This window comes from Corythoichthys intestinalis, chromosome 15 (genome assembly GCF_030265065.1).
Source record: "Corythoichthys intestinalis isolate RoL2023-P3 chromosome 15, ASM3026506v1, whole genome shotgun sequence".
Lineage (NCBI taxonomy): Eukaryota > Metazoa > Chordata > Actinopteri > Syngnathiformes > Syngnathidae > Corythoichthys > Corythoichthys intestinalis.
The window spans coordinates 3,443,959-3,459,685 of NC_080409.1; the positions used below are offsets into that span (position 1 = coordinate 3,443,959).

Sequence of the window (15,727 nt, forward strand, 5' to 3'; positions counted from 1 at the left end):
CCATGAGAGACAGAATGTGGGGGAAAAAAACCCTGAAAATCACATTGTTTGATTTTTAAAGAATTTATTTCCAAATTAGAGTGGAAAATAAGTATTTGGTCACCTACAAACAAGCAAGATTTCTGGCTGTCAAAAAGGTCTAACTTCTTCTAACGAGGTCCAACGAGGCTCCACTCGTTACCTGTAACAATGGCACCTGTTTTAACTCATTATTGGTATAAAAGACACCTGTCCACAACCTCAGTCAGTCACACTCCAAACTCCACTATGGCCAAGACCAAAGAGCTGTCGAAGGACACCAGAGACAAAATTGTAGACCTGCACCAGGCTGGAAAGACTGAATCTGCAATAGGTAAAACGCTTGGTGTAAAGAAATCAACTGTGGGAACAATTATTAGAAAATGGAAGACATACAAGACCACTGATAATCTCCCTCGATCTGGGGCTCCATGCGAGATCTCACCCCTCATCTGGCGTCAAAATGAGAAGGTGAGCAAAAATCCCAGAACCACACGGGGACACCTAGGGTATGACCTACAGAGAGCTGGGACCACAGTAACAAAGGCTACTATCAGTAACACAATGCGCCGCCAGACGTGTCCCGCTGCTGAAGCCAGTACACGTCCAGGCCCGTCTGCGGTTCGCTAGAGAGCATTTGGATGATCCAGAAGAGGACTGGCAGAATGTGTTATGGTCAGATGAAATCAAATTAGAACTTTTTGGGAGAAACACAGGTTCTCGTGTTTGGAGGAGAAAGAATACTCAATTGCATCCGAAGAACACCATACCCACTGTGAAGCATGGGGGTAGAAACATTATGCTTTGGGGCTGTTTTTCTGCAAAGGGACCAGGACGACTGATCTGTGTAAAGGAAAGAATGAATGGGGCCATGTATCGAGAGATTGTGAGTGAAAATGTTATCCATCAGCAAGGGCATTGAAGATGAGACGTGGCTGGGTCTTTCAGCATGACAATGATCCCAAACACACAGGCAGGGCAACAAAGGAGTGGCTTCGTAAGAAGCATTTCAACGTCCTGGAGTGGCCTAGCCAGTCTCCAGATCTCAACCCCACAGAAAATCTGTGGAGGGAGTTGAAAGTCCGTGTTGCCCAACGACAGCCCCAAAACATCACTGCTCTAGAGATGTGCATGAAGGAATGGTCCAAAATACCAGCAACAGTGTGTGAAAAGCTTGTGAAGAGTTAATGAAAACGTTTGGCGTCTGTTATTGCCAACAACGGGTACATAACAAAGTATTTAGATGAACTTTTGTTATTGACCAAATACTTATTTTCCATCATGATTTGCAAATAAATTCTTTAAAAATCAAACAATGTGATTTTCTGTTTTTTTTTTCTTTCCACATTCTGTCTCTCATGGTTGAGGTTTACCCATGTTGACAATTACGGGCCTCTCTAATATTTTCAAGTGGGAGAACTTGCACAATTAGTGGTTGACTAAATATTTATTTGCCCCACTGTATTAGTGGCACCGGTTCAGCGGTGAAAACCAACACTGCTAAATATGCGTTCGTTAGGTGGAGCTCCAAATGAAAACCAGGGCTATGGAGTCTATAAGAAAAATGGAGAGGCGCCAGTTACCTCCACCTACACAAAACCCTGAACTGCAGCCGCTCGACCAGTTTGATGCAAGCGAGAACATTGCCCTCGTTCCTTCGTTTTGTCAGTGAGATGGCTCCGTATTTTAACTTTTAAGCCTATCGCCTTAAATCTCGCATTTTGCTTCAGTGCAAATTAGTCGGTAAGGCACAGGAAGTAAATGCTTGTCTCTCTAAAGAGGACAGCTTGGACCATGATACTGTAAAAACAACATTTAAAAGGGTTTGGGGAGTTTAGGAAAATGCATAACCAGACTTTTGTTGAGTTTGCTCGTAAGAAGGCTCTGCTAATGGATTGGTGGTATGCGGCAAGCAAGTGTATATATTTTAGCAGTTTCGTGAGCTATTGGCTGGGGCTCTGGTCCTGCTCCGCCCCACGGCGGCCTCTCATCGTTCTCTCGCTTCTGCCTTCCTCTCATCTTTCTACTTGGGTGTTCTCCTTGGGTCCCTACGCGGATCATTGATTTGGTGTCACCTCCTCCATGTGGGGGTCCTCCCCTGCCCCAGGCCTTGTGGGCTGTGGGGGTGTGCCGCGTCGGGCGGGGGCTTGCACAGCCTCTCACTCTCTCTCATGCTAAGCAGTGCGACCAAACTATTTTTCTTGGTCACCAGTACAGCTGGTGTTCGGTACTTAAAGCTAACATTAATTGGAAGGTTTGTAGCTTTGATCTGGCCAAAGAAGACTCGGTAGCTCTACGATCAAAGGCAAAAATGTCTTAATCATCGTTAAACCTTTTACACACTAGCGGCAGCTCAATCTGAACAGTTTGGGTACTCATTCATTGTGTAAGTGAGAGGCTGTTCTGGGCAGCATGAGCATCAAAGCATGAGTGAATTTGAGTGGACTCACTCAATGAAGCATTTAATAAAGCATTTTTTCAGTTATTCTTGTTTAAAAATAACATTATAAAGGCAACACAGTGGGACAGTGGTTAGCACGTCCGTCTCAGAGTTCTGGGATCGTGGAGTTAAGTTTGCATGTTCTTCCCGTTCCTGCGTGGGTTTTCTCTAGATTCTGCCACAGCCCAAAAAACAGTGCATGGTATGCACTGTTTTTTGGAAAGAGGAAATACTTACATTCGTTCATGGTCGCACACAGATTAACAGGTCGCTGCACTCTGCTTGAAATGCGCACCTTACGCCTATCCTCGGTACCAGAATACACAGCGCGTATGACGTAGGAAAATAACACGATCTAACTGACTGGTTGCTATGGGAACGAACACATACCCAAGGAACCTTGCTAACAGGAGTATTGAAATTGCTAATAAAATCGTTTAGGATTATTTTAGATGCATATATGTTATGTTTTTCTTATAGAGTATTTGACTACGGATACGACAGACCCATTAATAGACTTTTTTGAAAAAAAATCACAATTTCTTTAAGTAGTCTCATGAATAATGAGCTGGCCTGTGTAAATCAATACAAAATCACTCGGCGACGACTTTTCAGAGTATACTTGGTGAGTGGTCACTCTTTGAGTAATCATATAATCATATTGCTGATTTGGCTGTGTGTAACATGCTTAAATTACGTGATGTAGTTCGTGCTGGTTGGGATCAATAAGAGAATCGTAAGATAAACTGCCAAACTATTCCATGGAAGCGAAACACACGGAACCGGTTCGCTATGGGAACCGGTTCTCGATTCCCATCCCTATTCTTAGCACATCGAAACTGATAATACCCAGACTTCAGGTGGAGCACCGAGAACCATTTAGGACCTGGGGGGCGGGGGCTGAGAATGACTCCTCCAAATTGGGCAACGGGAATGCACCTTTTATTGGTTGGAGGTTAAATTTGCAGTAATGGATGCACAATCAAACTTCACCGTTCTTCTTCCAGACCACCACCAGAAGACATGCAAAGGGTGATAATGATTCTCTTATGACGTCGGCTTCCTGAAGCTCCCGCAAGTGAGGGCAGACTTCTTCATAGTCCTGAGGATGGATTGGCCGAGCTACGTTGCTTGAACGGCGTGCTCTCGTAGAATGGGATGTGGTGTTTAATAGCCGATGTGCATCTGAAATCCATATTGTGTTCCGAAAACACCTCAAGAGATTTTGTTGAACTTTTCTGTGATTCTCTTCATCCACTCAGGAGACAGTTAAGACTCATCGAAGTCAAAGTTCAAGCTGACAGAGGTTTTACAGCTGGAAGACGAGTCGCATGGTTTTCAGCCAAGATGCAATAGTAAGTCTCAAGATCTACAATGACCTTATGGGGTGGTATGATGGTGTCTTGCCCAGACTTGTTGGTAATGACCGCATGTACAGGAGACTTAGCCGACAGGGTGATGAGACAACTGCTGACACACAGGCCAACAGGTGGAGTCATTATGTTGGTGGAAGACACTGGCCATATGATGGAGAGGCAACGTTAGCAGAGCCCTAAATGACTATTGTGTGACCTGCCAGAAAACGCAGTGGAGCCTTGCTTAAAAGCCTCACAACTCCCTTGTCGCATAGTCCCAAGTTTTCAACATAGCTTTGTACCCATGGGCATTGGGCTGGAATGTTATGATATTCTTCCAAATACTGCTCATATGGTGGCTGGAACATCAAAGTGTGCATCTGGAACAACTAAAGCAGGTTTAGATATTTCATAATCTTCACCAACAAATTATCTGGGAAATTTGACATATTGTTCCACGTCGCGAAGATAGGAGACAGTTTGACCAGCAGCACCTTCAGCTTGCAATAAATCATGAAGTGGCTAAATCTGTTGTTCATGAAGATGTCTATTGCAGAATGACACAGGAATACTTGTGATCCTGTTGAGAGACACTGGTGAGTATGACCGGCAATATCTACTGCAACTGTGCATCTTGAACCTTTAAGCCCACGAGGCAATTTAGTGGTTGCCCATAGCAAAAATTTGCTACTCATCTGTTGCTTAATCTCGTCTCGTGAGACGAATTTGATCATCTCAAATTAATCTCATTCTCTGCTTATTTGTTTCTGAGTTTGTGCTCCTAAGGGTACCCATGGGAGCAAGTGATGAGTCAAATTGAGCAAAGACATCATTGAGACAAAGGAGGTTGATTTGAGAAAGCCAGGTTTGAGCAATATTTGAGAAGAGAAATTCTCTTAAGTAAAAATGGAGTCAGACTTGTACAGCACCGTTCGGGCACTCAAAGCACTTTGACACTATAATCCTCATCTACCTGCTGGTGATGCAACAACGTGGGGTTCAGTGTCTTGCTCAAGGATACTTAGATGAATTCATCAGGACAGAGAGTTGAACTCAAAACCTCTGGGTTGGGGAACGACTTCTCTACCACTGAGCCACACACGGGCTCAGATGCACTGTGCTCGATGTGACGTGGCACATAAATGCAAAGCAACTTTAGAAACAGCGTGAAGCAGCGATGAAGAAAATGTATTATATTTTTGTTCATTTAATAGTTTATATTTCTTTCATATTCCAAAAAAACCCTTCCAAATCGCAGACATGTTGCCTGTGAACCAGTAGTTTTAGCGAGACTTTGTCAGCCAGCGTGTTGCCTGTTTTGATGATGTCATCAAAAAGAGGATAAGGTTCTTCACACTATTTTGTGGTAAACTTTCAGTCTTGGAAATCAAAAACCGATAATGCATTTGTAGCGGCTGATAATTTTCGGCGCTGAATTTTTGGTCACATCTCTAATTTTTACATTGAACAAGATGAACCAAATGAACCAGATGTTATTTAATTATTTGACCAATTATAATATTTTCTCAGATTTTGGCATGAGATGAATTAAGATGTGATTGGACATGTCAGAGCAAGCACTACTGTTTCTTACAATGAAAGAATCTTGAAAACCCAAAATGAGCAATTGCAGACTAAAAGATCAAATTAAGAAATATTTGTGACTGGCACAATATAAGGTTGATCCGCGAGATCAGTAAAAGAGGCAGCTTTGAGCTAAGTTGAAGAAATATAATACTTTGCTCATTCGTATCTTTTACTGAGACATTACTGAGATCGTGACTCCAAGTAAGGGATAAAATTGAGACGCATTTGAGATCAACACAGCTACTCATAGTTGTCTCTTGGTGAGATCTTGAAAGGAGACAACTGTGAGACTTCATTGAAAAATCGTGCCAGTAGAACTATTCTCAAGACCCTCTCATATAATGCTCACTATGAGACTTATTTCTCATGAGACAAAGTTGGAAAACTGAGAAAACCACTCTGTCTCGATTATTGCTGATTCATTTCCCAGAGATGTAAATGAGACATGAACAAGATCTCATCTTCAATTTTGCTTTGCTATGGGATATTATTTTCTCAGAATTTTGCACGAGATGAATTCAGGTGTGATTGCACATGTTAGAGCAGATACTAAGCTTCTACAATGAAAGAATCTCAAGAACTTGAAATCAGCATTTACAGACTGGAAGGAGTTCAAACTGAGGAATATTTGTAACTGGCATATGTCTATTAAGGGCTGCTTGTTATGATCAGGAAATGTGGCAGCTTTGAGACAAGTTTAAGAAATATAATACTTTGCTCATTCATATCTTTCACTGAGAGATGACTGAGATACTGAGTACAAGTAAGGGAGATCAAATTGAGATGCGTTTGAGATCAACACAAGATCTCATGGTTGTCTCTTGGTGAGATCTTGAAAGGAGACAGCTGTAAGAAATTATTGAGAAATCGTGCCACTGGAATTATCTCTCAAAACCTTCTCACGCAATGCTCACTGTGAGACTTATTTCTCACGAGACAAATTTGAGAAAACTCAGAAAACCACTCTGGTCTCAATCGTTGCTCGAATGATACTGATTCAATTCTCGGAGATGTAAATGAGACATGAACGAGATCTCACTGTCAATTTTGCTTTGCTATGGGTGGCCTCGGACGGGGCTGTTGGTCTGCACAGTGAACTATTTTCTTCTTGCGGGACAGTGTGCAGTTCCTGTATGTCCCCTTACAGGAACTGAATCCAAATCAAATTTTCATTCAAAGCTTAGCTGCGTTCCTGCCACTTTGGCTTCTTTTCAGTGAACTGTTTCACTGAACTGTTTCCGCCTATGTTAGATCATTAATGCACTGTGGTGTGATGTGTCCGTTTTAAAATAAACCAGGTTTTGACTTGAAAGGTGGAGTTGTTCCTGATTTCGAGGTAGCTGTGGGGCTGGAGCATGGGCTGACTGGTAGGAAGTTAGGGCAGGTACTGTAACTGCTTCTGCATTTCAGTCAACTGCTTTGTAAGCGTGACAAGAGTACCACTGACACCTTTATCCTATTTTACTGCAAACTGGGCATGGGCAGCAACTCTGTTTTGAAGTTCCAAGATTTTGACTCATCAACAGTTTTTCTGCCTCACAATCTATCTCAGTTCTTAAAAGAAGCAGCAGTTAGCAAATGAAGGTGGGATTTGTTTTTCTTTGCGATAGCTGGAGCTCAGATATAAGCTTGTTGTCCCAGCATCCCCTGCAGAAGTGATTACGCAGGTGTCTAGTCACTTCACTGGACTTCAACCCACCCCGGTTGACAGCCAACTCAGGGCTACTTGCAGACGCTGTAAATAGGCAGAATGCTTCTCACCAGCATCATGCAGTATATCCATGAACTTATAAAGATCCTCTCCCTCTTGTACGGTCATTTAAGTGCTGGATGTATGTTTCAAAAGGTGAGATGAGGTGCTTGATGATGCCAGCTGCAAGTAGAAGAAGGCTATCAAGGATGTGTCTGGATCTTTGTAGTTCAGAAATAGCAGGGTCCTTTAGGATGAGGTCCACACCAGAGCGCCCTGTGTCATAATCCACTTCGTGAGGAAATCTCCCAGAAATATGCATAGTCTGTGAGATGAAGGCATATTAATGTCATCACTTATCACAATATGTTCCACAACATACAGTACCTCTGCACTTTAGGCGGATTGAAATCTGCAGCAGACATGTTCACTGAATTGACATCTGATTACCAATGAGAGGATGTGTTGTAGCTGGGGTAGAAGAAGCAGCCATATTGTAACGTAGTGGAGCAGGAGAAGCAGTAGATATTTTGCTCGGTGCTGGAGTGGGAATTATGGCAATTTTGTCGATCAGTGAAGTGGATTTTCCTTCCTTCTCAGTTTTACCAGGTCTGTTTGAGTCATCTGTTCTTTGCAGAACTTCTGCAAATTTTTACTGGACCGTTGTGCTACTTGTTTTAAGTCAGCTATGTAAGCCTTAGTCTTTAAGCTAACAATATTAGCCTCATCGATTTAGGACAGGCTTTGAACACAATATTCATTACCTCAGGACTTAATACGTATGTCAAAACAGGACCCAGTAATTCAAAAGGTGACCCAGTTTTAAAGTCTATGATCAACCAGTTGTGATATTCAGATTTGGTGATTCTATTGGAAGAGTCCATTCAATAGCACCAAACTGCAGAAGAAAATCCTGTACTTCATTAACATCTTAATTAGGAGCACCACTAACCTGCATTAGGTATTTTGACACCGAAGGACTCCAAAAACTCCATGTTTGCATGTTTATTATTGAGACTGGATAACCCAAAATGTATTATACTTTACCAAGACTTTCTGAATAGCTCGCCACTTTTTATATAACCCCTAGGTCGCTAGTGTGTTAAGTCGATGGTTTGGGCTATTTCAGAAGAAGCCCGGTTCTGCTCTAGGATGTGCATGTACCAGTATAATACAGTACATTTGGACAGACACAAGTATTTTAGTTGTAGTATCTGGTGCTTTATTACTTATAGTGCTAAAAGTGATTTAAGATATTTCCCTATCTACAGTACAGACAATAACATTCTATTCCCAAATGTCTGTTTATTAATTTCATGCCGAAAATATTTACATATGGTGATATAATGTAGGTCTATTAATTTCATGCCGAAAAGATTGACATAAAGATTGACATATATTGAAATAATGTAGGTCTGTAGGAGACGAGTTAGTCTGATCCCTGTCCTTTTTTAACAGAAGGAAAAATGTCAGACCCAAAGAATCAACAAAAACTGAATGCAAACCCGACCGAAAGCCATCCGGCCCCGGCGATTTTCCCTCACTGCATAGCTGCCTTAATTTCTACCTGGGAAATTGGCGATTCCAAAATTTCCCTCAAGTCGAAATCATGATCACAAATGGAAAAAAATCTATATAATTTGGTGATGCAGTAGATTACGGCGTGTATAAACTTAATTTTAAAAAATTCAAAGTGATCATTAATTATTTTAGGGTCCGATGAAATGTCCCTAGTTTCAGTTTTAACACCTGGTATAAATTGCTTAGCTCTAATTTTGTGTAATTGATTGGACAAGATTTTGCCCACTCTCTAACTATGCTCATAAAATTCAGTCTTGTTCCTACTTAAACTGCCTGAACCTAACGGGTGAAGGGTGTATTGAATTCAGTCTGCAGTCTTAAACATTCCTGATATAACGAGGGAGATATTGACGGTGCATATTGTCTATCTATGGCCAATATATGATCAGAAAGTTCTTTTTGTTTCTGCATTGCCGATTTTCTCTTAAATGCTGCCAATGAAATTATTTCACCACAAGAAGGCCTTCATGACCTCCCAAATTGTTTTATGAGCACATGCCCAGGGTACAATTCTTGTTCAAAAAAGTTTTTATTTTGGAGGAATTTTCAACAAATTTCTCATCAGCAAGCAATAGTGAGTCAATTTCCCTGTGCTTTCCCTCATAATGACACTCCAATACAGCCATTTCAAGAACATGAGGTGAATGATCCGAAATTGTAATACTCTCCTAACTGCAGGATTTGAGATTTGGGAGTAAAAGGTTGTCAATAAAGTAATAGTCAATCCGGGTTTACGGGTGTAAGTATGGTGTACCTGAGAGAAAAAAAGAATAGGCCCTGGCATTCGAGTACAAAAATCGCCTTGTACCTGTCATAATAAAATTTTGCAGAAGTGATTTAATATACTGTAAGTAGCAGATTTGTTTGGGGAGGCTGCTTTAGAAGAGGAAAAGTCCAGGATGCATCCATGAAACAATAAAATCTACTCCCAAATTGGAATTCAGGTCTGGATGCTGGGAGATAACTTCTGAAAAAAGTTCAGAATTCAGTGCATATAAATTAGTCAATGACACCAACCTATCACCAAGTTTGCATGATACTAAAATCAATCGACCATTATTATGTGAGGGGATAAAAGTTATATTTCGATGAATTAAAAAAGGCACTCCTCTGGCTTTTGCCCCAAAATTGGAGTGAAAACACTGCCCCGACCAACATTTCCTCAACTGCCAATGATCCTGATTTTTCAGATGAATTTCTTGTAGGAAGAAAAAGTTCTGTTCATCCACCAATATCAAGTACCGTACACTAAAATAAATACTTTTATTCATGAGTAGCCATAGAGGAAGGAAGGGACAAAAAAAACAAAAACAAAAAAACAAACATACCATCATCAGCACAGCTTTCTGAAAAAAACAAAACAAATACACACCCATAAACATGTAAATATAAAGCAGGTTGCAATAAAAAACAAACACTTAAGTGCCATAAGTCGTTAAAAAATGTAACTTCCTAGCTAAGGCTTGTTCCCGCACTGTGTGAGTGTAAACTCCAGTCAAACCTGTAGCTTCACACATCAAATTTGCCCAGGAAACTTTCAGAAAAAGAAAAAAATAATAACAGTAAAAATAATAACAACAAACTCAACATTAAACAGCCAATAACAAGCAGCTTCTTCGCCCTGTTATATCAATGAAAAATAAGCATGACTTCAAAACAGTCCAACGCCATCTTCACGTCGCCGCCTTCCTTTGCAGGACTGAACTAAGTCATTAGCCTCAGAGACCAAGGAGAGCCACCGCTTCACACTGCTTGGAAATATGATGAGCAGTCTAGCCGGGAAAAGTAGAGATAGACGATCTCCCTTCTCGTAGAGTTGAGTCATGAAATCCCGGTACTCAACCCGCTTTTTCGGCACGTCTGCACTGTAATCCTCGTAAAAACGAAGCTTGTGACCCCGGTACTCCACAGTCCCAAGTTTCTGCGCTTCTCTTGTCACCAACATTTTAGTTTGGTAATGGTGAAAGTGGACGATACTAGGACATGGGCGCCTGCCTGGCCCAGTTTTGGCATCAGTCATATTTCTATTGGATCAAAGTCATGGCTCGTGCTTGCATTTTGATGTAGGACACAGTTCAACATTTTCCATGACCTTGAGCACATATGCTACTACCAGCCTACATGACACGCTTGCTGCGGCAAAACTCAAATAAAAGGACACAGAAACTTGAATTTCTAAATATGGAACGAGCAACACATCTTATTTCCCTCACGATGCGTTGTATTTTTGTTTTTATTCTCATCACTATTATTTTTTGGTAACTATTGTCAAAACTAACGTGTATATTGCTAGTTGTCAAATTTGTTGCCCTGAAATGAAAACAATGAAACAATTCTTAATTTTGATGGTAAACCGTTTCTTTTCAAATCAGTCATAAACTGTGGTTACTTGTTGCTGGCTACAACATAAAAACACCTTCACTCTGCAGCTTGTTCCCTGCAGAGCTGCTGGATTATAAATGTTGCTGTTCATTATATAATTCTTGACATGCAATTTAAAGTTTTAAAAACATCCTGAAAACTTGATTCTAATGCGTGCATATGTTGTCGTTTTTATTGGCATGCTAAGATGGGACAATCAGAATCAGTTGGATTGGGTTTTTAATGAAAAATATTTGTTTTTATGCTTCATGTTCAACAGCGCCACAACCTCTCACCCTCCCTCCCGTTCATAGGCGGAGTTCGATTTTTGGGGGAGGGGGGGCACAGCATGTTGATGACCCCGAAACGCAGTGTCAGCAATAAAATTAACTTACAAGAATATTCATAATAATAAGTTGACAATGAGCGTTTTTTGTTTCCCATCATTCTTGAGGGAAATTCTTAATCAGGCTGCTTAGGCAATATTTTTCGCCAAGATCGTCATCCATTGAATATGGTACGCCCGCAGGTGTCGTGCCAATGTAGTTAACCCAGTCAAAAATTGTATCCCCTAGGCGGAGCCATATGGAGATAGATTTGTGTCTTTATTATTAAATCTCAAAAATGTTGCTTCAATAAATAAATAAAAAAGTTTCTTGAATCAAAATATATATTTTCAATCAATAAAGTCGCTTTAATAAAAAAAAAAAAAAAAAAAAAAAAAAAAAAAAATGTGTTTGGATGCAAAAACATTTTGAAACTCGAAAAAATGCATGTGAAAGTTATTTTTCTTTGAATTTTTGGGGGGGATTGGTGTCAAGTTTTTTTTTTTTTTTTGTTGATCGAAGCAACTTTTTTGATTGAAATAATATTGATTTGTGTTTGGGCCACATTTTGGCTTGGACGTTTTTGTCTTTATTATTCAATCAAAAAATAAGTTGCTTAAAAAATATCTTTTCAAAAAGAAAAATCACCTCAATAAAAAACATAAAAATTTCAGTCATAGAAAAAATTTTTGAATGGGAAAAAATATTTGAGATTGAAAAATTTGCATTTGAACACTTAATTTTTAACTGAAAAGGTTAAACACAAAAAGGTTTGAAGCAATCCTTTTTGTGTTTGGGCCATATTATGGGTAGGACAAAAAAAAGGAAAGGATAAAAAAGGATTTTGATCAGGCATTAGTTTGACTGGCAGTAGGACCCCGGAATGACTCTGCAGCAGCCTGAAGGCAAGCTGATACATGAAGCTTTAGGCTTGCCTGTTTTGTAAATATTGTGATGTTTTTTGGGGGTTTTTTTTAAATCTTGCATGGGAGAATATGCAATGGTGTTTAGAATAGAATAGAATAGAATAGAATAGAATAGAATAGAATAGAATAGAATAGAATAGAATAGAATAGAATAGAATAGAACAGAATAGAATAGCACTTTATTGTCATTATACAGTTGTAATGAAATTCTGGAGCATCTCCCTTTACAGTGCAGGACCAGTAAAAAAAACTCAAACGTGACTTGCAAGTATAAGAGTATAAAATCTAAATATAAAATGTGTAAGAGGTTGTCCTATTTTCAGGCAGCGCAAATAATCGAAGTGAAGTAGCAGCAGTTGACAGTGAAGGCATTGGAATATTGCACGTTAATATTGCACACAAATAGTATTGCACATATAATATATTTGAATGGAAGTGAAGTAGCAGCAGTTGATCAATCCTCATTGAATATTGTACGTTAATATTGCACGTAAGTAGTATTGCGCATAGAATATTGCATGTAAGTGAATATTGGACATTGGTTGATAAGGTATTACATATGGCAGTTCAGGTTGGGGATGGCTTTAGCAAAAAAACTGTTCCTCAGTCTGTTTGTTCTTGCTTATAAACACTTAAAGCATCTTCCAGAGGGGAGCAATTCAGCTGGAAACCAGGATGTGAGCTATCCTTGAGGATGTTTGCAGCTCTGCAGAGGCACTGGTTCCCTGGGTCCATCTGGGACAGCCAACAGCCAATGATCCTTTGCACTGCCTTGACTGTCCTCTAAACCCTCTCCCTGTCTGCGGCAATGCAGCACCCGTACCAGGTGGAAATGCAGTATGTTAGCAGGATCTCAATGGATGAGTGGTAGAAGGCCAGCAGCAGCTTCCTGTCCAGCTTGTTCTTCCTGAGGACTCGCAGGAAGTGCGTTTACTGAGTGATCCAGAGAATTTTACCGCAGTTTACTTGCCTGATACGCAGAGAGGAAAGTTGAACCATTTAAACTCACAATAGGCTACCAAACGAACATCAAGACAGAGGTAAAAACAAACAACAAGGATGGGCAGTTTGTTTGGCACTAACCTGTAAAGCAGGTGGGAAGATGTCATTTGCACTGTCGACTGTATGATTAGCACATGCTCCGTCAAATTGATGCTGCCTTCATGTCTTGTTGAAGTAATTCAAACGATAATTGTCTTTTACATGGTGTCTATAAAAAGCGCCAAACAGTCGCTCAAATTGTGATGTATCGTTGCAGCATTAAAATAGCCCACTTTTATTTGTAACAACCATGTTTTTATCCCACATTACGACATTACAACACATCAGAACGATTTTCCAACTTTGGAACTCAGATGAAAGCAGCATATCTCCCGAAGGTACTTTGCGAAAGTATCAACTCATGCCTATCACATCCAAAGTTATGTGCATAAATTACCATATTAAGGAGTCATGTGCAGATTGTGTTTATGGAGTGAATTGAGTAATATGACCACATTAATTAGGTGCAACTTGTAGATTCTGCTATGAAGACTTAAAACTTCAAACCTGTGAAATTAATACTGGGGCATGTGCCCCAGTGAAATGTGTGTAACAAGTGTAACATTATTCTAAAATATTTTAGAACATTATTGTCTTGGGGTGGGGGTGGGGGGGGGACACAAAGCAAAAGACATTCTGATGAACAGATGTTATTCCATTCATCCTATTGTCAGTGTTAAACTGTTTTTTTTGGTCTATTTTTTTATTTTTATGATTTTTTTATTTTTTTTTGTCTGACAGCTTGTGTGTATCTGTATTGTGTTATTAGAAAACAAAATTCCTTTTCTAGAAGATATGACCTTGTTTTACGTTTTATTTTGTAGAAGTGTGAGTTTTTGCCAAATGCGTGTTTTGATCTGTGTTTAAGATTCTGAGAATGAAGGCATGTTTTCAAAAAATGTGTTAAACAATTGAGGTAAACTTAACTATTACTGAAGCTTACAGGGATCGTCCTTTGGCCTGGAAAAAAAACTGTTTGATCCAAACGACATTGTGGAGCCCCTGTTCCAAGTCTTGTGGCCTGGGCATCTCTGAGCGTGTCAACAATGACAACCACAAATGTGAGATGAGGAAGGACACACGTCTATGTCTCCTCCGCCCATGTAAGAAGAATGTAATCAACAACATTCAGGTAGGTTACACAAATATTTTAAAAGGATAGAAAATGTTCATGTCATTTAAATGATGATCAATACTTTGACCTTGAATTGTCACCCATAGGTGCCGAAAAGAAAGACATGCCAAGTACAATTTCAGGCAAGAAGGGGTGAAAAACTTGGGCTGTCAGGCTGTACAAGTACCAAGAGTTTGAAACCCACATACTGTGGCATCTGTGCCGACAAGCGCTGCTGTTCCCCTAAAAAGTCCGTTATGATCACTGTCAACTTCAACTGTCCAGGAGGCTCGAAAATAAAATGGAAGATGCAGTGGATCATATCTTGTGTTTGTCAGAAGGAATGCAATGATTCAGCGGACATGTTTTCAGACTTGCATTTAATCTAATCAAGACAACCTTCAGGTCAGATTTTTACTTATCTGTTTTTTTTTTAACATAACCCAGGCAGATTTACAGTTAAGATTGATGGGCCTGTATCATGTCGGATGTGTACCAGTCAGTATTAAAAGATCCAAAAGTGTGAATACATCTTTTAAAAGTGTTGCTGCTTTACAATGAGACAAGCACATGTTATGCGTCAATATATTCAAATGATGTAAAGCACTTTCACCAGCAAGGGCGTAGGTTTGGTCTCTACATTGGTAGGGACAAGATAACAGAACAACCTGAATGTAGGAGTGAAAGTGGACTAAAATTTGGGGGCGGAACGGTGATTTGATCTCGAAAAAATGACGGAAACTATCAAATCTCCATCTTGAAAAAAAAAAAAACTGCCAGGCTGCCACGCACGCATCTCTAAGAAGAAAACAATCTACTTATGTCAGATTTACATACACAAGTTTAACAACATGCCTAATGAAGTGGTTGTTTAGCATAATCCGTTTCCAACAATATTCATTATTTGCTCCACGGAGCTCTTTCAGTCTGACGAGTCGCGTCAATGTGCGCAGCGAACCACCCTTCCTGGACTCCAGTTGTACGTTCAGTTCGCTGACATACTGACATTTGATCAGCATGGATAGTTAGCTCTGATGGGCTCAAATGCACGTTTCTGGGACAGCAAAAAGAAAAAAGAAGACGCTTGTTGAATTAATGCAATTAAAAAAGAGGTGCGGCATCGGAAAATTAATCAGCTCTTCAGGAGGAAGGAAAGAGGCTTATATTATTTGCTCTGATGTGATGGGGAGGTCCAGAATATATTCTATGTTATCATGCCTGTCCCCAGATATAATGAAAAGGAAATTTGAAATAATATAATAATATAATAAAAACATTTTAAACATGT

General features: G+C 39.9%; 1 protein-coding gene across 1 annotated transcript in view; it reads left to right on the forward strand.

Moving 5' to 3' along the window:
- ccn6 (cellular communication network factor 6) overlaps positions 1-15,433 on the forward strand; it is a 50,411-nt gene extending 34,978 nt beyond the window's left edge. Inside the window, exons 4-5 of the mRNA XM_057858634.1 lie at positions 14,264-14,457; positions 14,547-15,433. Coding sequence (XP_057714617.1) covers positions 14,264-14,457; positions 14,547-14,828 — 476 coding nt within the window. The 3' untranslated portion in view covers positions 14,829-15,433. The remainder of the gene's footprint in view (positions 1-14,263; positions 14,458-14,546) is intronic.
- The last annotated feature ends 294 nt before the right edge of the window (positions 15,434-15,727 follow it).